At 43.2% G+C, this 24,506-nt stretch overlaps 1 protein-coding gene across 1 annotated transcript; it reads left to right on the top strand.

Moving 5' to 3' along the window:
- Positions 1 to 1,045: 1,045 nt before the first annotated feature.
- Positions 1,046 to 22,152, top strand: zfyve28 (zinc finger, FYVE domain containing 28). Its single transcript, XM_079174104.1, has 14 exons — positions 1,046 to 1,163; positions 13,358 to 13,498; positions 15,768 to 15,905; positions 16,098 to 16,300; positions 16,454 to 16,543; positions 16,675 to 16,764; positions 16,857 to 16,958; positions 17,067 to 18,584; positions 18,865 to 18,960; positions 19,401 to 19,564; positions 19,655 to 19,771; positions 19,984 to 20,085; positions 20,212 to 20,315; positions 20,451 to 22,152. The coding sequence occupies exons 1-14, from the start codon at positions 1,128 to 1,130 to the stop codon at positions 20,580 to 20,582; spliced, it is 3,033 nt and encodes a 1,010-aa protein (XP_079030230.1). The 5' UTR covers positions 1,046 to 1,127; the 3' UTR covers positions 20,583 to 22,152.
- Positions 22,153 to 24,506: the final 2,354 nt, after the last annotated feature.

Here is a 24,506-nt window from a genome sequence, read left to right as displayed (position 1 = left end):
CTAAGATTGAGCTGTGAGAATGAAAAGTCAAGCTCAAGTCTTAAGACATGAGAAGGCTGAGAATTCTTGGTTTACTTTTTTGTTGCAACTGAGCAAACTTGGCTGTGAACTCTCTGTGGATGGAGACTGTGTGATACAATTGAACATTCAAGAGCCATTGAGTGGACCTTGAGCTGAGATTATTTGGCCACCTCCTGTTGCCCTGGTCAAGAATGAGTTGCCCAACACAATTTACATTTCTGTTGCAAAGTAACCTTGAGTGAATTTAAATCCCCCTCTGCTCAAAAAACCTGATTGTCACATTACTTGCAGGCCTGACCGTCACCGTGCAGAATGATGTAGAGTTTGACACTAGACTGTTTCTTTCCTTCATCTGCTGAAGAGGGAAGGTTTCTTTGTGCTGACCTCAAATCTGAATTTAAAACGTGTTCCGAAAAGCATGATTTTAAGAGTCACAGCTATTTTGGAAATTGAAAGAGAAGGAGTAGGCCTATATATAATTTTAGGATTTTTTTTTTTTTAACTGAGTAATTCAACGTTTTTGTGGAAAACTCATAACAGACACACATTATTGAAAGTCTAGTATTTATTTTAGAAATAAACATGGCTGGAGGGGATGTTTAACAAACACAAATAACCAGTCACACTGTATAGGCCTCATGCTGGTCTAATTCTGTAGGTTTTGTATCACATTTCAGACCAAAAGCGGCACCAAAAGCTCGGTATTTGTAAGCAGCACGTGAAGGCGTCGCTTCCTGTGAAAGTGGGAGGTGGATGTTGTCAACGTGACTGTCATCAAGCAGCGGTAGAGGGGCAGAGAGCAGAGTCGGAGCTCCGCTCGTCTGGATCGGTGGGACGTGGAAAGTGGGGAGACAGGCAGCCAACCTCGGGGTTCAGCGAAGATGGAAATAAGTCGTTGTTGTCGAATATCGACTCTGTGCGCGTTCAGAGCCGTGTTGTAACGTTCAGGGCAACTTACCACACGTTGTGTTTGGCACATTTTTGGCGTGTTTGGAGCCCACCAGCGCTACGAGCTAGCGTTAGCAGCCCGCCGCTGAGACTGTGAGACTCACAGGTACAGGAGAGGAGAGGAGGGGTCGGTGACAAAGGAAGGTGGCGAGGTAACGATGAACCGCTTTCGGAAGTGGCTGTATAAGCCCAAGGTAAGTTATCTGTGTCGGCTCTGCAGCCCGGTCATTTCTTATGCATAGCTTTGGGGATAGCTAGCAGACCAGTGAGGCTTTCTCATCTGCTAACGTTAGCCTGTGTTCCTAATGTTACACTGTGTTAACCAGCAGCTGTCCCTTTGTTGTTGTTGTTGTTGTTGATGATGCTTTTGTTTTCAAGCGACGAACAATGTTACAGCCTGACAATGCAAACTGAATTAAACTGACTGACTTGCTGCTGGCATTGTCATTGATGTGAGGTGTTGTATTTTAGTGATTTTCTTTGTAAAACCACAATATTAATGATATAATATCAGCAACATCAGCAACAATAATGATACAATATTAATAATAATGTCATTACAAAATAAGAAGTTAATCAAATGTTGAATATCTTATGTAAATATAATAATAATTAAAAGTAAATACATTTTATGGCTGCAAGTAATTATTATGTTCATTATCAATTTGTCTGAAGGTTATTTAGTCAATTAACAGATTGATTGTATGGTGTATAACATGTTAGACAATAGTAATTGCTTGTATTGTCTGACATATATCCCATATATATCTTAATTCACTTTCACACAATACAAAGAAAATAAAACAAATCTCACAACTGAGAGGCTGGAACTTGGTAAAATGTTTTTCATTCAAGCTTGAAAAATGACTAAAATGATTAATTGATTATCAAAATAGTTCGTTTTTTTTTCTCAAATGTTTATTTAAATGTCTTAATTGTTTCATCTATGGGTTTGTTGATTGCAGAAAACATCCCAAACTGGATAAGTTATTGTTGAAAGCTAAACATGCTCAGGCCCAGGACACATCATTTATCGGCACAATCATCTCTTTCGGGCTGATCTAATGGATGAGCTTCTTTGAATCAAGCTCAAAGTGTGGAAACATGCCCGAGACAGCAGAAAAAGTATTGAAGGCTTGACCGCCTTGTTAAACGAACAGTTTAAATATATGCCAACTGCAGCACTTTCTTCGTTAGAGTGAATGCAAATATTTCTCCAGGGAGGGATGTCTTGTTAACTTTCAGGTTTTAGGAGGAGAAATTACAAAGCACCCTATTTAATGCGCTAACTTGCATGCACGTTAAACTGCATACATCTGAAGAAATTAATCATTGATCAGTTTATATATTTTGTTTTTGTGCTGTATCATCATAAATATTGAGAGTCAGAGTTGAGTAACAACAGACAGTCACAGATTTTGTTTCAAAATTGGATTGAGAAACACTTCTAGAGAATTGTGTTCTCTGGAGGTTGTAATGTTTCACACAGGTTTACATTCTGTATCATCACCCGGACCAAATGACTCATATTCTCTTATTGGAAGTTTATTTTTCATATTTGCTGGGAAGACTGAGCAAATATTCCAGTGAAGCACTTTGTGAAATGATGCACACCACTTGTACTTGTGCTACACGGTATTCTAATGCAGCCTCTTCTGGAGGACGGGGACACAAGGTTATTATTATCAACTGCAGAGCATTTATATAAAAAAACATTATAGATACAAAAAAATAGATTTGCACTACTTTACTTTTGAGGACAAGGTTTTCTCCTCGCATATCCAAGTCCAGAGCAAGTCATCAGGCCTGAATAACAGTAGTGTGTTTATTGCTTGGCATTCTTTCAGTATGTTGGCATAAGAGCTGCACATGAACCGTTGATCTTGCATCATAACGGCCATTTCTATCGATAGAAATGGAGGAAAATACACTGCAGACAGCCTCTTAAACAAGTCGGTGACTCTCGCGCATCGTTGTGTTTCTTGGCATAGAATATCAGATGTTTTACTTAAACGGTTTGTCAACATGTATTTCTGATCGGCAGTACAAACTGATAAGTCGGTCTCTCTGTTAATGGAAGACAACTGCGTTTCCATATCAAGCAACAACAGTAATTATGAGTTTTTGCGGCCGCGGTGTCAGACGGGGTTACAGTAAAACGCCTGTGATTATAGATTGTCCGCCTGCTCTTTACCACATACACGCACCTGCGTCACTCTTCTTTTCTCTGTTTAACCATTTTGCTGTCACAGCATTTTGGCGGCCATTGTTGGGGTTAGGCCTAAGTGTCGGGGTTCACCAGAGTATTGTCACCTTCATGAATGACTAGTGACTCTGAAGTGCTGAGCTATTGCATCAGTGCCTTTTTTTTTCTTTTTCTGCCAAATCACAGCCATGGTAGGAATTAACTGAATCACACATAGGTCTGTGGGTTTAAATGATCAGTTCTGCCTCAAAGGAGTGAGGAGAAAAGAGATACGAGCCTCTGTGAGGAAAGGAGTGAGGAAAGGAGGGTTCTGATCACAGCAACCAAGCTAGCAAGTATATACTGAAATATTTCAGTAGTAGTTAAAATAAATCATAATCTGGCATTGATAGTTGAACACCGCATCATTTTGCATCTACAGTACGCCGTTTATTATTGAGCTGATGTTCTCCTGGAGACAGAAAAGTGTTGAGTCAGCATGTTCCCTTGACTGAAGCGGCGCAATGGATATTTCCAGAACTGCTCTTTACTTCCCCAGATAAGTCCCACTGAGGAGGACCTTCTTTTGCCCCTTCTACACAAGCCCTCGCCGGTGCGTCGGAGAGTAGTGTGCAAGCCGCCGGACATAATGTACCTGTCTGTTGACTCTGTCATCAAAGTGCCAAACTTCTGGAAAAGAGACGGCGTAGGAATGGTTTGCACTGCTCATCTGTAAAAGCTGTAATAGTTAACTCACCCCAAAAAAAAGGATGTTTTTCACAACCCTTCTCAGCCTTTAAACGGGTTTATCTGGTGTCTGTGTGAACACCTAACCTTTATCTCCCAAACTATCAACAAAGGAGATTTTACTCATGGCTGTAGGTATTTTTGTGTGCTAATAAGTTGACCTTTGACTGTGCATTCTGCAGGTAAACATTTTAAGTAAATAGGTGTTGGAGAGGGTGAAATCAGGGGAGAGACACATTCATAAAATTCAGCTCCAGCACAAATCCCTGCAGTCCGTCCCCCCCCAAAAAAAGGCGAGACCTGGCTCAGGTTTCTGCGCAGCCAAAATGGCCACCGTGTCCTCACCTCTCACTCGGCAAACTTGCAGAGTGACTGGTGGTGTGAGAGAGAGAGAGAGAGAGAGAGAGAGAGAGAGATGTCAGGAGGGTAAACCTGTACACCTCCTCTGTAGCCTGTGTGCTCCTGTCTTGGTTGTTATTCCATCAGGCATTCAGGAGCTGACCTTCAGCTCCACTCCACCTCATCTGTCAGGGTGACAGGCTCACAGCTTGCACCAGGCCGGGTGCTCTCACCCCCATCTACAGGATGCTGCTAATTTGCCTTTCATTCCCCCCCATCACAGGCCAGTTTAGAGCGTGGGTAGCTGATGCTTTCTGCACTCCTCCTTAGCGAAAATGTCAAACAGATATCGGCGTGTAACAATGTCGGCTGTTAGCAAGTGTAGGAAACCTGTGTAATGCAAAAAGGCCTGATTACTTTTATAAGGTCACCCTACATCTGACCAGTCACTGATTCTTACAAACGGATTCTTTTCAGAGGAATATAATTAAATCGTGGTCGTCTTAACAGAGTAAACCTTAAGAAAAGTTCTCAGTTTACAAGTATAGGCTAGTTTTTCAGTGTAACTTACTAATTATACCTTTTTATTTCTTCAAATTCCATTTATTTATTATGTCATTTTATGCCAACAGTGTTGTTTAATAATCTGTTAGTGTAGCACAAACATGTCGCCTCAAAAGCTAAATGTATGTGCCTTACCTTCCTATGCAGTACGTCCTTATAGATCTGAATGATGGATTGTGTTGCAACGTGCTCCTTATGCAGCTTTATCTTGAGTATATAATAAAATGAAAGACCAATTTTGGCTTGCAAAACATCAAACTACAGTTAGCGAGGTCTTCTGTTGGCAGTCCGTATGATTGCACTGCATCTGGAGGTAATACAAAGTTGTATATCAGGGAAAAGATGCATTAGATACATTCAATCCATACTGGTAGTGGACACAGTAACACAGCCTGTAATCACAATTCCCTCAAGCCCACGTTGTCATATTCCAATGTCTTGTTTCCTTCAAGCAATAGTCCAAAACCCAAATGAATTTAATTTGTTATCCTCTAGAAGACTAAGAAAACCAGCAAATGTTTACATTTGATAGCTAGAACCAATTAAAAATTACTTTAAAATGAATCCATCATTACAATTGTCTTTGGGTTTATCATTGCAGCTCTAAGTAAAACTGATTTATCATTGTCAAGCCACCATAAAAGATGCTTTAGAGATGTTTGTCTTCACTGTCAGAAAGTGGACCCGACATGTTGACAGCTGATGGTTTCAACAAAGCAACTCATTTTTACTTATCATTCACCCAGAAGCCTCTTTTCCTTCTGTTGCCATCTGTGTGGGCCCTACTTAAAATGCACAGTTGAATTTTAATTTTGAGGGAAATGTTCATCTATGAAGAGGAACTTCTAACATTTGGTCAAAACAGCAGTAATAGCTATGTGTGTCTGATTAAAAAAACCCACTAGAATATGTGGGGAAGGCGAGGCCGGCTCATTAGAGTTATTGATGACCACAAGCTCTCGTAATGCTTTTTAATAATCTGTGACTGCTATTGAAAGCCCAAGACACATTTTCAGGTACATATTGTTTCCCCTGAACTCCGTTGATGATAATTTTAAAATATATTTGCATTCTTTTTTCCACATTGTTTGTAATCATGAAACAAAAACACCATTAGATAATTATATGGTTTGTACAATGGGCCTAGAGCTGAGACAGTTAGACTGCATCCATTTTTCATAATCTGGTGATCGTTTCAGTTGGTAAATTGACCGAAAAAGCCCAATACTACAGTTTATTAAGTGTGAGGATGTTTTTTTAATTTGAAGACATCAGGGCAGGAAATTGTGGTGGGAATTTTCACATCTTTCTGTCAGAAAATAACCGTCACTCCTCCTCTTTAAGTTTATACCCATAAATTCAGTTTATACTTTATTCTAAATAAATGTAGGTACATTTTCTGAACTAACATATAATATTAAATTAAAGACAAATACCTCCTATGTATAGTTTCATCAGAGCATCACTTCTCTTCCTGGGACATATTTTGTCATTTGGTGAATCATGGCTGTGTATTTCCTCAGCAGTGATTGCAACACCTCTTCTGAGAATGACAGGCCTAGCTGTAGTAGGTCCTCCTGTTGTTGACATGATTTACCTTCTTGTCTGCCCTTCATTTCTCATCCGTCCCTATCCTGCTTTGTTTCGGTGAATATTGCTAACATGCCATTGCAAGAACGGAGAGCAGGTGAAGCGAATAGGGGCTTGTCCTCGCTAAGTTGATTCTGCACCGTTGGCACGGAGTCGATGGAAGAGGGAACGGCAAACTGCTGAGCAGCAGCCAGCGCGGCTTCATATTTAGCTTCGTTTCTGGAGTTCTTTGTGGAACGTCCCATTCTGCTTACCCACCAGCCGTGCGGTAATTGATTTTGGTGTCAGCTGCAGAGATTTAGAGAGCTGACCCTAGCGCAGATTGAGACAGGCCCGGCGATTGAAGGCCTTTTTTAAATTCATTGCAGGTTTGGGGAATCAGAGCCCACTGTCCGAGGTGTGGGGAAGCGATGATTGAAAGAAAATTGCTGTGGGAGAGAAGAGTGAGATTTAAAGGCACCAAAGAAAATCAGCTTGTCCTGGTATCGACTGAGAGTCTGCACTCATTTTCTACACCCACTTTCTTATTGGTAATAATTGGTTCCCTCTCTGGTTTCAAAGGCTTAAATTCCTCTCTTCATTGTCACCGATGATAAACAAACCATTCAAGGTGCCCTTTGTCTATATTATGAGTCTGATTGTTCTAGGAAGAGCCAGCAACCCCTTCTGCTTTGGGCTCTGTCTTATCAGCAGGGGAGAGGGAAGGGAAAGGAGGCGAACAGTAGGCCAGTATTTTTGGGATTAGATTTTGGCCCTGGTTACAGTTGGCAGGAGATAAGATGAGAGGATGTCTCTCTTTAGCAGCTCTACTGTTTCTACCTACTGGAGAGTAGGTAGCTCATTGTAACTCATATTTGAATGGGAAAAACAGTTTGTGTTCAATAGATGGATATCGAAATATCCCCCTCCTGTAGTTTTTGGTGAGAGAGTTATGAAATGTCAGCAATGTCTAACTGATATACTGGTATTTTGAATGTGCCTTTTTAATGAGCGAAAAGAGTCTCAATGTCTAAATGACAATGTTCATACAAGTGCTTGTCTGCGGGAAACAATGCAAGCAGAACTGCTGCTTGTTTATTGGTGCGATCCCAGTTGCACAAGCATGTCGACTTGCATACATTTAATCTCGGCAGACGGCAATCAAAGATGTGTGTTTACTCACACGTATTGTTGCTGCGCACAGCTGTCATTGGGGGGGGGGGGGGGTACTCTGGACTGCCGGGGCGACGCCAGCTCTCAGTCACTGTTAGTAACAATGAAAGGAATGTGGACAGAATTAGCCTGACTCTGTGCCATGCACGTCCTCCGTTGTGAAAAGGGAATGTGGGTCCTAATTTCACAGAGAAATCATGAGAGGTCGTAGTTGGGTTTGTTCGCGTTACGTTCTTAAATGTTTGGCATGCCAGTATCAGTAGGGGGCATGCATCTTCACCTCGTGTCATCTCTTCAGAACTCGTACACCGTGAAAAATGTAAAGTTGTTGATTTGGTAAATCTGGATTGTATAACCAGATTATTTCTTGCATCAGAACTTCCCTGTGATGGGAAGAGGGATGTCCCCTCATGTCACCACACAACCATTGGGGGATCCTGGACACAACTTGCACCTCCCCCCCCCCTGTGTCACCTCAGCCTGTCATATTAAACCATGAGCCAGGCACACGCAGTGGTCATTGCTTAGACCAAATGCCAGATTAGGGCAGCCCTCTGAGAGGAGACAAGCACACAGATTATGCCATCAGTCCAGATGGGCAGACCACTCTGAATATATTGAGTCAATGAATTTTAATCCGTCGCCTGCTTTGGATCCAACTTTCAGATGGTTAGTGCAGACATGCTCCTCAGCAGTCTGTGATGAGTGCTGAAACCATCTTAAAATGTGAATGATTGGAGTTTATGCCCGAAAAGTCACCGTCAATAACTTCGTAGCTGCAGAAAACAACACAGAGGTGAGAAAAGAAACTCCTGATGCAAGCTGAACACGAACAGAATGACTCAACACAATTGAATGCACTTAAGCATTACACTGCATTCTCAGAAAGATTATACTTTTTACTCTGCCAAACTTAATATAAGTAATGGTCGAGGAAGTTTCCTTGTTTGTTACCAAAACGATTCGCTTGCTCTTGCCTGGGCTTTTATGCTGAGCCCTGAATAATAAATAAGGTGATGAACTGTATCCGGCTGCTTTTTTGCCAGTCTGCCAACTGACTGAATGAAGCAGAGTGAACTGGCCCCCCCCCCCCCCCCCCCTACAATATTTGCCTCTGATCCTTGGAAGGCAGCCAGAAGGCAGCAAATTGAGCCTGGAATAGAGTATGGAGGCCAGAGGCAAGGTTTCTCATAAGTCCCTTAAGTGGGCTCAGTGTGCACGCAGCGATGCTATGGACGTTCATGAAGCATTAGCCTGACGGCCTCCATCATCCGCGCACTCTGAATAGAAGTGAAGTCCAGAATCAGCGGCTCAAGGAGAAAGCTGGCTGAGATGATGAAAATGTTGATCGTACAGAAGCAGGCAACTCTCAGTAACTCGCTTCGATAAAAGTCTCGCTGTCATCGCCTGCTATTGATTTACCGTTAAACAAAACGCACAGTCACTGTCAAACGGTGTGATTGAGGGGGCTTAACAGTAATTGTCGCTGTGGATGAAGTTATGGGAGCCTGATAGTCTGAAATGATGGGTTTGTGACCGCATTGGATCGAGTTCTTGAGTCATCTCAAAGAGAGGGCGCCCAGGACAGCAGCAGCATAGCAGGAGAGCGGCACGCCACAGGGGACAGGAGCTGAATCTGCTGAATCATCTCCTTACTGAGGCGAGGTAGAGCTGTTATTGGTGGTGATGACACAAGTCGCAATTTTTAGCTTTTTAAATAGTTGCAATCTTTTTCAACCATTTACTCTACTCTTGCCAAACTTAACGTCTATGTAACAAAGTAAACATCACCATGCAAGGTTTACATTTACATTTTAAGCATAGCATTAGTTTGTATTTTACGACTTGTATGGCCTCATCAAACAGCTTCCCTTATGGTAGCCATTGTAGCCAGATGTGTTAACGTTGCCGTATGTGATTCGATGTTAAAATAGCATTACTACTTTAACTTTGGCTGTGACCCAGGATGGTAACCTAACTTACGTTATTTGGCCCTTCAAGCTAACGTTATTGGCATGATGTTAAGTTGTTTTTATGAAATGTCATTTTAAAAACTCCCCCCTCCGTAACCCAGTTAATATATAGCATTGTAATGAAGTGTTATGTGTCTAGCTCATCTCATTACCTCCTTTTAGTTTTCACTTTAAACGGGGCATATTTTAGCAAACTACAGTTAGCTTTCTCAATTATTTACAGTTACACCTGGCAGCTATAAAGTGTAATTATTTACTAATTATAAGGCACAATTATGTACTAAAAACATGAATTACTTAGCTTAACTATAATGAATTGATAAGGTTGAGCTCACAAACAGCTGTTGCTACTGGTCGATCAGCATGTCTTGAATATTTCCTGCCTTGGACTCTTCCCCCCATGATGCAATGCTGCAGGAATGTTCTCTCTTGTGTGAGGAATGCAGCAGGAGGAAGCTATAGGATGCCGTCTGTATCAAACACTTCTTTTCTTCCTCCGTCAGCGGCGGCCTATATGCTTCAGAAATGAATGCCACCACATTGTGGGCCGTGTTGTGCCTTTCTCCAGAAAACGGTCTTTCGCTGTCTCCCACTCTTGTTTCCTGTTTGGTCATCATGGCATTCGTCTCATAGACTCACTCATTGTTACGCAGTTGTGTAACGTCCAGGCAAATCTGACTCCTGACTGGTGATATCATTGCCTCTCTCTCACTGCTCGGAGATTAAAGTTGCATGTAAAGATAAATACCTCCTTTGACAGTGGGTTTGTTTGCTTCCCTGTTTAATTAGGATTTCCTTTGTGCTCATTTCCCATTAGCCTACACATTCAGAGAAACACACTCAAATTGATTTCCACTGTTGTAATGCCAATGCAATGATGAACATGACTATTTACTGCATTTTGTCTCGCTATAATACCGTGGCTGCCTATCCCCATTCTTCACGGATTATTTATAAATAGAGCATGTATGTAACCTTGTTAAAAAAGAACACTTGAGGAGAGTGTGAATCACTTACTATTGCCTGCTGTAATACAGACTCAGAGTTGCCTGTTCTAGTTTGGATTAGATGCCATTTTCTGCATTGCTCTTCCAACTTATTCAGAAAAGCCGACATGGCAGAGACATCAAAATTCACACTCATGAACAACACGTGCAGAAATATTATCGAAGTCTCGTTGAACAAGAAAAGACTCTAATCCAGCGCTGCTGTTCTGTAACTCATCCGAGTGCCGCTTTGATTTTCCCGATTGCAGGTGAAAACTCGAGTATCGCACAGTAAAGGACCATACTAGTTGTTCCAAAAACACGACATTGAAATAACATAAAGGTGGTCAAACTATAGCCCTCCCCATGTTGATTATATTTTAGTGACATATCTCAGTCCTCCAAATAACCTTTAAAATATCCAAACATGTCCCTCCTCACAGTAATAATGCGACAAGTACCCTCACTGTAGGTTGTATCTCTGTGTTTTCTCCTTGCTGCTTGTTTCATTATTAATGAGAGAGAGTGAGGGAACAGCACCATGTATCATATTCAGAGAGAGGAGCGAGGGCCCACGGGGAGAGCATCACGCAACAGGAAGCACTGCAAACTTAAGGGAAAAGGTCCTGTGAGAGGTTTCGGTAAATACCAGTATTCGGTTTGACTTCATGAAGTATGTTTCCAGGCAGTTGACACGTGCACTGGCAGGCAAAACGATCCTGTTTACCGACTTCCAGTTTACCGACAGTCACGCCGTCCTTTTCTGAGCTCCTGTACCGTCATCGGGTCCCTGTGGCTATGTGCTCATGCACTTCGGCATGTGGTCGCCATTTTAGAAACCATTAACCCCGAGGATGTTTGTGTGCGAGTGCATACCGTGTTTGTGGGTGTGATTAAAACTATTGGTATCTTGATTGTACTGCAAACGTATACTTTTATTTTGGGCAGGTCTAAGCAATACGAATGATCAATTGTTGTGTTTACATTTATTGGTGCGTCAGTGTCTCTTCCCTACCTTGTGTGTTGTTGCTGTGTCTGCGCTTCACTCAGCAGCGGATAGATTTGCTGCGCTATGCTCACCCCCCCCCCCCCCCCCCCCCCCCCCCCCCCCCCACACACACACACACACACACACACACACACACACACACACACACACACACACACACACACACACACACACACACACACACACACACACACACACACTCTGAGTGGAGCATGGTGGGAGATAATGACATAAATCCTCTTCGAGGGCCAGCCTCTCTAATTACACTCACTCTTCTGGTCTTCTGTGGTGCTTTCACACTATATTAACCTTTGTTACCTCCTCTTGTCAGGATTATTGCCATTTTTTATCACTTGCCTTACCATACTTCCCATACTTGAAAATGTGTTTATGGGTGAATGTTTGTACGACGCATGCCTTGTGTTTCACGTGTTCATAAATGGCCAGAATGCCTTGGCAAATGGGAGAACAATCTGTTGTTAAGATGGCCTCTACAATGCCCTACTTACCTGGTTTTATTTTTGTCCCTACAGATTGGAAGTATGTTGCTGTATTATGCTATTGCCTGGACATGACTGCTCCCTCTAAATCACGCTATCTCAGTTTCATGGTTTATTTGCAAGAGAATATAGTTTATAACTTAAAGCAGAAGGTGACGAAAAGAGTTACATTCACTGTTGGTTATATCCAGAGTGGGTGAAGCTATGCAGACATAAATACTCTGTTAACACCAAAGTGCTGTAGTAGCACGGTGTTGTTGTTACCAGGAGGCCTGCTGAACACAATGAGCAATTCATGTGTTAACTTGACCACAGTTTGAACAGAATAGAGCTGGATTCCTTGACAATGCAGCTGTCCATGCCTGACTCTGTAATTCACTCATGCAGAGCTCTAAATCGGGTGCATGTCAATCCCCCCCCCCAGCACTACACATTAAAACTAGCGTAATGAATGAACAAAGGTCTTTCCCCTGAGCAACTTGTAGACCCGACGGCCAAAACAGAGCACATCTGGAGTGATATTCCTCACTCTGTATTGTTGCCGGATTTCCTCAATGCATGACATCAGTGACTAAGTTTTGCAGATGAAATGAATAATTGACGTACCTTATGAAATAGCAGGCTTTGGACACTGCGGAGTTTATTCATATCTCTCACAGTTTAGTTAGGCTCTGTTTCTGTCATCCCCTGATAACAGAAAGCATGTTGTCTCTCGACTTCCAAGTTATCCTGGCTTGGCCCATTTTCTGCTTTGAGTCTAATAGAAATCTGGTTTGCTTTGATATTCGCACATTCCCTCTGCTAATTTTGTGTTGTTCTGACATGTAAGGTTGGCTCGGATGATTTGACATCTGTTGTATATGTGTCCACAGCTTAAGAGCCAGTTAGTAAAATGCACTTTGCTGTGAATAGAGACTCACTTATCCAGTGACAGAAAACCCTAATGTCATGTTTCAGCCTTTTAGTAAGACTGATGAAAGAAATCCAAAATGAGAGAATATATTGTCTCATCAGGCTCTTCAAGAACAAAATTCTCTGGTTTCAGCATCTCAAATGTGAATATGTTCAGGTTTCTTTAGTCTTCTATGATAGTAAACTGAATATGTTTGGGTTTGGGGCTGTTGGTCAGACATTGTGATTTGTGACACAGTCAGTGAATGAGCAAAGCACACACAACATGTAGAGGGGTTTGGTGGATGTATTAAGCCCAGTTATTCATCTTCACAGCGATTTTAATTTATTGTGTTGTTTTCTGCGCATTGCTTTTGTCTGTATTGTTTCTCATAAACGGCTACACCGGCATTGAAAGTGACCTCCTTGTGTCCCTCTGTGTTTTTGTGCAGAGGACGGACCCTCAGCTCTTGGCCCAGTTCTACTACGCTGATGAGGAGCTGAATCAGGTGGCCACTGAGCTGGACGGCCTCGACGGCAGGAAGGACCCTCAGAGATGTACCCTGTTGGTCAACCAGTTCCGCTCTTGCCAGGTCAGCAGCGAGAAACCAGCAAAGTCGTCATCTCTCTGTGTCTTTCATTTCATTAAGGATATAGTTCAGCCTGTTATTTCATTCATTCATCAGAAATAAAACATACAAATAGCCTTGGGTTGGACTAGAGTTAAATGTTAGGTTCACAGTATTTAAAGTCAGGTGCCCAAATGAACACTTAAACAGGTGTTTCTTGCTGTAATCGTGTTCAAACTGAGCATTAAGACATCCTGAGGCATCTGAGTCGGTCAAACCAAGTGAGTATCTTTCAGAGTGACAGTCTTTTTAGTATCAAAATCTCTATGATTTCCAGTGTGTTTCTGTTTAGCTGCAGTGGAAAAATAGTAACAAAATAGGAAATGTACTAAAATGAACTAAAAGAAGACATCAGCTTGATTTGTCTAACTCAGGTTTAGATACTTTAGATGAACCTTTGTATGCATTTTTGCATGGAAGGAGGACTCTCATTGAAAGCACATTAGGAATGGATTTTAATAGCGGAATGATTACAGCACCCAGCACCTGACTGAGACATGGATTCCTATGTTTATTTTAAATTATTTTCGTTCTCATAATCACCTGACTGGACCTTTGGCTTTGACCTGGAAACTAAAATAGACACCACGCTTATCAGCCCCTTGTGGATACAGGCGCGGTGATATGACTGTTGCCTTACTCCACATTGCTTGGCCGGGTTCTAACATCAAGCAGTTTTGCTGATAAGAGGAGATAAGTAGACTTTGTTTGGACTGGGCTGTGTGTCATGTGAGTTATTGGTAAATGGTTACAAGAGCGCCTTCTTTGGGTGAGAGGCGTTTTTATAACCGTAGCTTTGATTTGAGGTAGTTGTGTTTAGAACAAGATTCTGGTCCGAAGTGTCTTTTTGTTTTTACTCTGTGAATGAAACACTACGTGTATGTTAAGTTACTGTATGTGGTGATACAGGTTCAGTTGTGGCCAGGGCTGAGAGGAGCTTAGAAGGTGATGCTGTGCATGAGTGATGGCTGCCATGCTGCATCACGCTGAGGGAGCTGGAGGTGGTGGAGGGAGGTCGTCATCTGGCCCGTTGTGCCTTAGCTTCCCCCCCCACTGCCTCAGCACACGGGGGAGAACCACCTAATAAGGTCATCACTTGATCCCCAACTGTTCTGTCTATTTCCCCTCCATCCGATTTTTGTCACCCTACAAGTTGCAGTGAGTTCTCAGCACTTGTATGTTCAGAGTCTTTTTCAGTAGCGTGCATCCTTCCGTGTGTTTTTTGGAGAATGAATTAAGCAGTATGATACCCCACAGCCTCGAGGCCCCAAGAGTAGAGGGCAAGTGCGCTCAAGCCAAAAGTTTGCACTTGAACCTGCCACTGCTGCTATCAGCTCTTATTCATGGGCCTCTGTGGGGGGTTGCTGGCATGCTGCTCATGTTATGTCGGCACGGCTGTTCTTACTGTGTGTGTGTGTGTGTGTGTGTGTGTGTGTGTGTGTGTGTGTGTGTGTGTGTGTGTGTTTGAGATGGACAAAGATTGAGTTTGGTGGCGTACACAAGAGACGGAGGAAGATAATAGGCCAGAGATGGTGAAAGGAGTGGGAGGTAGGCTATAATAAGGATAGAAGTCAGTCTTTTGTCAGGCACAGGTATCACGCCAGAGTCCCTCCCTCTTGACGATATGAAACCAGCAGCAGTGAAGGTTATCATCGATGTCCCCTGCTGGGAGACGCTCACAGGCAGTGGGGTGGTACTCGTGCCGGGCCAAGATACACACACAGCCATAAAGGAATCAGTGGTTAAGCTCTCCTTCTCAAAGCTTTTTAATCTTTCTCCTCGGGGCCAGCAGAGAAAGACGCAGTGCTGTGCCTGACAAGATTACAGTGCAGCGGTAGAGGGAAAGGCTCATTGTAAGTCATTGTTATGGCTGTTGTACATGCCAGCGGCACATAAGCTCTTGATTAGCTCTTGCTGCGTGTGACACTGCATTTTCACTGCTAGAATTATGGACTTACGTTTTGTGTTTTTATTGAGGGAGAATGTAACTGCAAGGGGCCATAATGGTCTCACGTACTTGTCAAATTGTTTTCATTCACGTGCTAATCAATGGTCTTTAAACGCTGTAATACAATGGGTGTTTAGAAAGAGATGAAGCCTGGATTATTGACCAACATCAGCTCAACGCTGAGAAAATTGTTGTTCAGGAACAGATTTTCACTCGCTCATGTTTATCCCTCCAACTAGTTTGTTCAATTTTGTTTTCTGTCACTCCTTTTTTTTTCATCTGCAGGACAGTGTGTTGAACATTATCAATCAGATCATGGATGAATGTATTCCCAACGACCGGGCCAACAGAGACTTCTGTGTCAAGTTCCCAGAGGAGATCCGTCATGACAACTTGGCAGGGCAGCTGTGGTTTGGGGCTGAGGTACTGTATTCCCTCTAGCATCCGTCCAGGACAAAACAACCTTGCACAAGTCCTACGCATGTGCATAAAGATGTTGCATTCATTTTTACAAATTAGTGTAATTAGTGTAGTTTATTTTGGTTGCTAAGTGTGCCATTGTAAACATACATTTTCTCAGTTTAATGATGATTTATGATGTGCGTGTTCTTGTAGTGTTTGGCTGCCGGCTCCATCATCATGAACAGGGAGATAGAGAGTATAGCAATGAGGCCCCTGGCTAAGGACCTTACACGCAGCCTGGAGGAGGTACGCAACATAACCAGAGACCAGGCCCTGAGAGACCTCAACTTGTACACGGACCGTATGAAGGACGCATTGCGACATTTCGACGGCCTTTTTGCTGAGTTTGAGCTCAGGTAAGTAAAGGGCCAGACATCATTGGCAATTGTAGCAATACGAGTAATCCACATTTATCATCTTCAAAGATTGTTGGTCACAAGATTGCCAAAAACAAACAACAAAGCATTGAATGTCATTTCATTCCAACTTTCTTTTTCTTCCACTAAAAGTTATGTGTCAGCCATGGTGCCTGTGAAGTCGCCCAAAGAATACTACGTACAGCAGGAAGTGATTGTGCTCTTCTGTGAGACTGTGGACAGGTGAGTTTACTGAGGAACATTATGAAGAATTGCAGCCTACAGAGCACTGCTAGCTTCGTCTGGAATTCACCACAATTGAAATAATATCTTGGAATAATGTGTTTTTTTCCCCCCTTCGTCTGTTGTCCAAGGGCCCTAAAGCTGGGCTATCTCACGCAAGACATGATCGATGACTATGAACCCGCACTGATGTTTACAATTCCCAGACTAGCCATTGTATGGTAAGTGTTGGCTGTCCTTTCCATTCTTACACCCACGTCCTTGTTTTCTACCTTCTCCTGCCCTCTTATTGAATTTCAAACATCTTTTTTAGTGGGCTGGTTGTGTATTCAGACGGACCTCTCAACCTAGACCGAAAATCAGAGGACATATCTGAGCTCTTCCGGCCTTTTCGCACTTTATTAAAGAAAATCAGGTACAGTCCTTCAATATGGAACAACACAAAAACATTTTTTTTTAATCTTTCTAAATGATCCTTTTTCCTGTGTCAGTATTTCACAACTATCTTGCAATTCTTTTGCAGAGACCTGCTCCAGACCCTGACTGATGAGGAGTTAATGACACTAGAAAAAAATCTGTGTATCACTCAGGACGGGGACTTAGACACAGACCAGGGGCAGGCCACAGACAGCTCACCAGCTCCAGTCCAAGAGAATCACTCATCCTGCAGCCCCGCTAATGACACCTCCAAAGGGGAGAGTGAGGGTGAACAAGAGCATCTGGCTCCATTTGTCTGTCCCAGCGAGGAGGAGGAGGAGCTGGCGGAAGTGGAAAAAGGCTGGGAGGATGTAGAAATGGGAGGGGAGGAGCAGGAGCAGGGCCTGCTGTGTGAGGAGGCCGAGGAGGCTGAGTTGGCCTGTTCCATGCAGTACGATGAGGAGGAACTGGAGCAGCTCAACATGATGGTGTACCGCGTGGGGGACGAGATGTCCACCTTTCTGTCGCCTCCCAGCCAGGGTCAGTCACCCGCACACCAGGCAGGAGGCTCCAGTGGGTCTTCTAGCACTGAAGCCTCTCCCCACAGGCTCTTGGTGGGCCAGGGAAGGACAGGCATCTATTTAGAGGAGGACAAGGTCTTCTTCATGGAGGACCTGGACGCAGCAGGAGACGGCATCACCAGCATTTCAAGAGAGGCCTGTCGTTGTATCACCTCTCCTTCCAAAGCACCTGAGTCTGCTCGTCCTGTGCAGCGCAAGCTGGGACCACAGCCACCCTCTGCCAGGAACGGTTGGTACACTGAAGCCCAGTCAGAGCAGCCATGCCCACAGCCACGCAGCCAGAACACACACTGTCCTAAAGCAAAGCGCCCTCCTTGCACTTCCGCTCCTGGCTCTGAATCTTTGCCTTACGCCAATGGATGGGAGATGGGCTTGGAGGGGACAGCGTCTGAAACAGCGGAGGTCATCGCCCACCGTATGGGCGGGATGAAGCTGTCGGCCACGGTCATCTTCAACCCTCGTTCCCCCAGCTTGACAGAGCTCGCCGGGGACAAGCTGCTGCTGCCACGGCCTGCTCCCTCTGAGATTGAGTCCTGTGGCCCTCTGGTGGCCACTCACTGCCTGCTCAACTCCTGTGTCTGTTGTGGGAGCTGTGAGGATGGTCATGAGGATGCCATCACTGCAGAGTCCACTGGACTTGGGTTAGGCCTCTCCCTGGGATTGGATAACCACTGTAAGACGGCAGCACCCAGCGCTGTCTTCCAGTCGGCCGCTTGCCGCTTGCCCCAACAAGGTCACGAGCCTCACAGCAAGGGTGAGCTCGCTCAGTTGACTCCCCCTTCTTCTCGCTGCTCTGCAGAGACCCTGGACGAGGATTCAAACTCCCAGCTGTGTGAGAAGTGCCTGGTCGTGTCTCCATGGCCGGGGCATGACTCTGGCTCCAGTGGAGGGGATGGACCCTCCCCGTGCAACCACCAGCTGAGCAATGAAAAGAGGCAACAGGCCACTGGAGGCCGACAGAGGGACGAGGAGACGGATAAGGACAAGCCTGGAACTAAAGACTTGAAGAGGGACACCAAAGAGGACAGCAGGAGGAGCTCCAGGTGTGCTGTCATTTCTATGAGTTCTTTAACTAGCTTTTTGATTTATTTGGGGGACGTAGGATCTTTACCCAATCTTCCATCAACGTAAATAGTTTTATTTCACCATATTTCGTCATATTTTTATTCGGTTGCTTTCATCCATTGTTTCTGGTTTTGCACTTTGCCTTATATTGCCTTAGTTTTATACCTGTGTGTTTCTTTTACCATTGTGTTTATACATTTTTTTCTGTACTACTTTTATTCATCCTCTTTTTTCTATTATTTGTTTGGTTGTTTTTAGTTTTCAGGGCTCTCCCCTCAGCTCTGTGTCAGGTAGTGACTGTGAAAGTGTGTCGGTCACCACATGTAGTCTGTCAAGCAGTCCATACACTCCCAGGTAACTCATCACTCATGAAAGTGTGCGTCACTGTTTTATTTGTGAATGTCTTTTTCCTGCCCACGCTCAAAAAAGTACCTAAAAACTGAGTCCTTGCATGAAAGATAAAAAGATGCATTGTTTGTTCCAGTCTTTATGCGCTCCTTTGTTCACATTCAGGAGTCGATTGAAGTGTCAGTCACCTCTTCCCATATGGGCTACAGGTGACAGCATTAATTTGCCTCCTGGCTTAGACTGTAGATTTAATTAGACAGATGTTGTAGTATTGATTCCCATGTACATTCTGTACAGAACATTGAATAGCAGAATTTTCCTGACAATTTGTGAAATATGTAGGGAGTGGATTAGTTTACTTTTATTTGAAATGCTTTAATAAAGCATTTTTAAAGATTACAGTGGATGAAATGATGATTTGAATGTCTTATCACCACTCCCTCCAGCCCTGTCAGCAGTCTGACCCCCAGCTCAGGGATGTCAGAAGACCTGGACCATCAGGAGATCCAGCTGGCCCTGCAAAACGCCAAGCTGGCTGCCAGGAACAAGATCCGATCGCGCTTCCACAGCAGCAGCGACCTCATCCACCGTCTCTTTGTTTGTATATCAGGTAAAAGCTCTCGCACGGTTAGTGCCGCTCCGTCCACCTCTTTGTCTTTGCCTCATTTTGATATCCATTATGTGTGCCGGTGTGATGCAGGTGTTGCTGATCAGCTGCAGACCAACTATGCTAGTGACCTTCGCAGCATCCTCAAGACTCTGTTTGAAGTAATGGCAACCAAGTGTGAGGAGGGAGACATTGATAACCAAAAGAAAGGTGAGGAACTTATCTTAGATATTCAATATGTTACAGTGCAGTGTCCCGTATTGATATAATACAGACATAATTCAGAAATGGCCAAGTATCACAAAAAAATGATTATCTCAAAAATGTCTTTAAGAGTGTTTTTATTGGCGTGTAAAGATTTAATATGATCCATAACTCTGCAGCAGGGCTTTTAACACAAAAAACAATCAATCACACACTAGGGCCTGTTCTGCGTAGTGCTGTGCTGGAAGACTGCGCCCTCTGTCAGGAGACCATTTCCTCATCTGAATTGGCAGCCAAGGCTCGGGACGGCCAGTTCGAAGGTCAGAAAATCCACTGACGGACCCACTCAGAGTTCTGTTGATCTGTTCCTTTTCACCCTTTTTTCCTGCAGCAGACGGGCTGATGGTGACTGTCCTACTTTGTGTTATCTGTTTCTCTCTGTGTAGACCCTCCGGACTGGGTCCCAGATGAAGCCTGCAACTCCTGCATTGCCTGCAAGGCTCCCTTCACTGTCATCCGCAGGAAGCATCACTGTAGAAGCTGCGGAAAGGTACGATGTCTCTTTGTCTGAGGGAGTCGAGGTGGCAGAATTATCATGATGTGTAGTTGATCAAACTGGTGATTCATACATTGTGTGTTGCCATCATATGGATAGTAACTAATACGTTATATACTGTCATTTCAGATCTTCTGCTCACGCTGCTCTTCCCATTCTGCTCCTTTGCCCCGGTACGGCCAGGTGAAGCCCGTTAGGGTTTGCACACACTGCTACATGTTTCACGTCACACCCTTCTACAGCGACAAGGCCGGCATCTAACTCCACATTGTCACCCAAAGCACACAGTCCGCCACAACAAGCATATGCAACGGACAGATCCAGGGCTGTGTACAAAGCAAATGCCACACTACTCTGGTACCGATTGTCATCGTACCTGCTGAGCAAGGCTGCAGTGTGAGGCCATTACAGATGACAAAGCAGAGACGAGACACGCAGCCACGAGTGATGATTCGACCCGTTTCCGTTGCTTCGGAGAGACTGGCAACCAAAGGGTTTGATTTCAGTTCCCAGCCAACACACAAGAAGGATTTACAAATGCTTGCCTGATTTATAGAGGTGTAAAGGAGAGAGCGGATAAACAGGCATTAACAGATTTTGAACTGGCATTGTGCAACAGTCCTCTGTAGCAGTTTGCAGCACAAAATCAAAACAGGCCACCTTGCTTGATTTGTTGCTTTCGGTGTAAATTAAAGGACTTGTGACATATTTTCTTATGCTTTTGCGAGCTTCCTACATTTGTGCCAGGGCTCCCACGGGACTCGGATTACTCAAAAGAATGTAAGTCATGAAAACCATGTAAATAAGGATACATCTGGTCATAGCTACACTACAATGTCTTCAGTTAACATTTGCTATTTATATGGGAACTGGAAAGCAAGCTTCCCCACACTACCAGTCCTAGTAAAGCAAAATGAAAAACAGACAGCTTTTATATTAAGATTATTTCATGCTTTTTAATGGCAATGAATGTGTAATTCTTTATCACTTTGTGAAAAACATGTTTGACCGATCAGCTCTTTACAGCAATGGGCTGTGCCTACTGCTGTTACAGTCGCACCGTGGCATGTTAAGTTATCTCTGAGGACTCCGCTGCACACTGAGATGATTAAAAGGGATTCCCTAGTCATCACTGTCGGGTCTTGAAGGCCCCCTAGTGGAGAGTTGACCTCTCTTCGCTCAGTGCCCTCATCACCATGTTGTGTACAATTTGTTCTGAACCAGAGGCCTTCTAAGGTGCTGGCCTACGGACTACAGGCCGCCGATCGATGCCCATTGATTTCTCTTCCTACTGACCCTCGTTATAGTGCAATATTACTACTAACTGCAATGGTCCTGCACATTTTAGAGACGACAGTTAGCTATTTAAATTGTAGTTAGGCCATTTCTGAGGCGATAAGTTGTGCTGATTTGGGTTTACAAATAATAATTTCCAGCTTTGGCTCTGGTGGTACTGTTGGACAGGAACAGATATTTTGTCCTCAAATTGACATCGTTTGCACCTGACTTCCGTTCTGCTCTTGAATCTGCTTCCATGAAATAACAGAGTTTGTTTGTCTGAAAGGTCGGAAGTGGCCAGTCAAATATGGACCTTTGAGCAACATCAATGAGATATCACATCATGTCCATTCTGCTCTGACCTTAAGCAGTTTCTCAGGCATTACATAATCAACATCATTCACTACTCTTGGATCAATTTTATTTTCATCAAAGAACGTATGAACTCGCGTTGAAAAGGTTTTTTTTTTTTCCTTTTATAAAGAACAAAAATGATGTATGAAGCTATAATTACTTTTATGTAAAATACAAGGAATCATGCAGTAATTAAAGGGTGGGATATCCAGTTATTGTTTCAGAGTTTGGTCTTATTTTGTAAAATTAATTTCCATGATAAGAGCTGTGTAAGATATTCAACAAACAAATAATGTTATATAGTTTTAAATGCGATGTATATTGAAATAAATTACTTTTTCCTGTTTAAAATGTTGACTGATAACATCTCCACTTTATTTTTACAACAAAGTACCATTGAGTTTCTGCCTTTAAATGTGTCAGTAGATTTGTGTCCTGCATTGATCTACGTACGGTCTATTATAGTCCAATAATAAAAAAAAGGGGGCCTGGTCCCGCCCCCTAATTGGTAATGTCATACTGATGAACAGCTCGACAGAAAATGTATGAAATCCAAGATGTCAATGATGTGGATTCAAAACTTAAACTTCACTTTAATTGCTGCATACATACATGGACTTTGACCTCTGCATTCAACCCATCCTAAGCATTTCAGGAGCAGGGCTCGTTCTCTCACTCAATGACACTTTGACATGCAAACAAGAGGAGCGGGGGATCGAAGGACGATCCACTCTAACCCCTGATCCACAGCCACCACAATATACGAAGTGCAACTCTAATGTGACTTCAACTGTCTCCAACCACAAATCACACTTTCCAAGAGTTGAGTTGGTTGACAATTGTTAAAGTTGAGTATTGATGAATTGCTGAAATAAGCGTCTAAGAAAGTATAAGATAGGCCCCAAAAGTTACAGTGCACCATACGGGACCAGCGCAGAAAAACAATTATTTTCAGAGACCCAAAAAATGCAGCACTGGATTAGAGGCCAAAGAACAGCAGTACACATACATGCTGCCAACATACAATGAGTGAAAGAATTTAACCTGTTCTGTGGAATCCCTGAGTTATAGGAACAGATCTGGTCAAGAAAGGAACCACTGGGTGGCAGCACCTGTTCATGGCATTGTATTGAAATTGGATGTATCAGTCATTGCACATGGAGGTACAGTACTAATTTATGTTTTCAATGTTTTTACCTTAAATATAGAAAAGGTTGTCAGACGTTGTTTCGGTAGGATTTTAAAATTTCTGAAGTTAATACTTTAATTATAATGTGGCTATTGGAGTCTGTGAAGCCCAGTAGTAAGTTAATAACTTTTACTGAAAGTTTTTATTTGATTTTTAAATCTCATATAGGAGAATAGCAGTAGTAACCTCCCTTTTGATACAGCCATATGGACTTAATTTCCCGGCGATATTTGCGCAGTATCCTCCTTTAATCTCTCCAGGTGTTATCTCTTTTCTCGTACATTAAGCTTACAGCGGTGAGGATAATGGGCTTGGTGATGAAGAGGTTTGTGTGGGTGAGAGATAAAGAGTTAAACGTGTCCGGCCTCTGCAGGCTGTGATTGGCCCGCAGCTGCAGCGCTGGGACGGACAACAAGCCTCCGCTCTGCGCGCACTGGAAAAGTCACTTGGTGGACGAAGCAGACTCACACAGGGAGGAGACTGCCCTTACTGTTTGAAAAATATAATTAGCATATGAGACTGTTGTTGTGATTTATGGAAGCATCCGCTTTTATTCCGCTTTTGATTCCGTTATTTTATCTCTGATACAAGCGCGTGCGGGTCTGTTAGAGGTCGGTGAAAAGTCGACCACTGTCACTTTTGATTCATGGGCTCAACACGGACTGCAGCGGAAAACATCTCTGTCAAGAGGCTGACACGGGGTTGACTTCATTCATTGAATATCCAGGTACGTTATCGACACATTTATACGGGCCCTTCCTCCTTTCTGTGTTTCAAAATGCTCCTGTTTATTTGCATGCTTACAAGTGAGGAGCATCAGTGATATTTTATTATGAGCAAAGATATACCAGCTTAAACAGATGTTATCATGAACAGTTTGCCATTTGAGACCTCAGGTAGCTTGGTTATTTGAGTATTTAGTCGACATATAAAGGGAATATTACATTAACCAGGACTTCTTAAACTTTGCCAGGGCCGTTAGAGTATGTGGACCCCACACATGTATTGTTAATGTATTGTCGTGGAATGTATATAGACTTATTTAAAAAAAAAAAGATTTATATTAACATTAGTTCATTTGGGGTTCATTATAGACCCTAAAGTGTACCTGCAGTCTAGTTTGGGAACCACTGAGGTCAACTCATACAAAACTTTGTCCAGCAAGATAAAAAGTATTTTAGTGACATGAAGACTGATATGATATAGATGGTACAACCATTGATATTACTTTTGTCTATTGTAATGTTATATTTCATTTAAGAAAGTATTCTTTTAATCATTGTGGGAAATTGGCTTGAACAGCAAATATTTTTCTCTCAATCCTCAGATAGCCACATGGAGAATAATATGCATGTACCATGTGT

This window comes from Pholis gunnellus (assembly GCF_910591455.1).
Source record: "Pholis gunnellus genome assembly, chromosome: 15".
Lineage (NCBI taxonomy): Eukaryota > Metazoa > Chordata > Actinopteri > Perciformes > Pholidae > Pholis > Pholis gunnellus.
The sequence above is the reverse complement of the archived record's forward strand: the minus strand, read 5'-3'. Positions and strand labels throughout refer to the sequence as shown.

What these genes read in the sequence shown, in the direction of transcription:
- zfyve28 (XM_079174104.1), top strand. Translation starts at nt 1,128, where the DNA reads ATGAACCGCTTTCGGAAGTGGCTGTATAAGCCCAAG. An exon ending in AGTGGCTGTATAAGCCCAAG is followed by an intron (nt 1,164 to 13,357) that starts GTAAGTTATCTG and finishes GTTTTTGTGCAG; the next exon opens with AGGACGGACCCTCAGCTCTT. An exon ending in TTCTGTGAGACTGTGGACAG is followed by an intron (nt 16,544 to 16,674) that starts GTGAGTTTACTG and finishes CTGTTGTCCAAG; the next exon opens with GGCCCTAAAGCTGGGCTATC.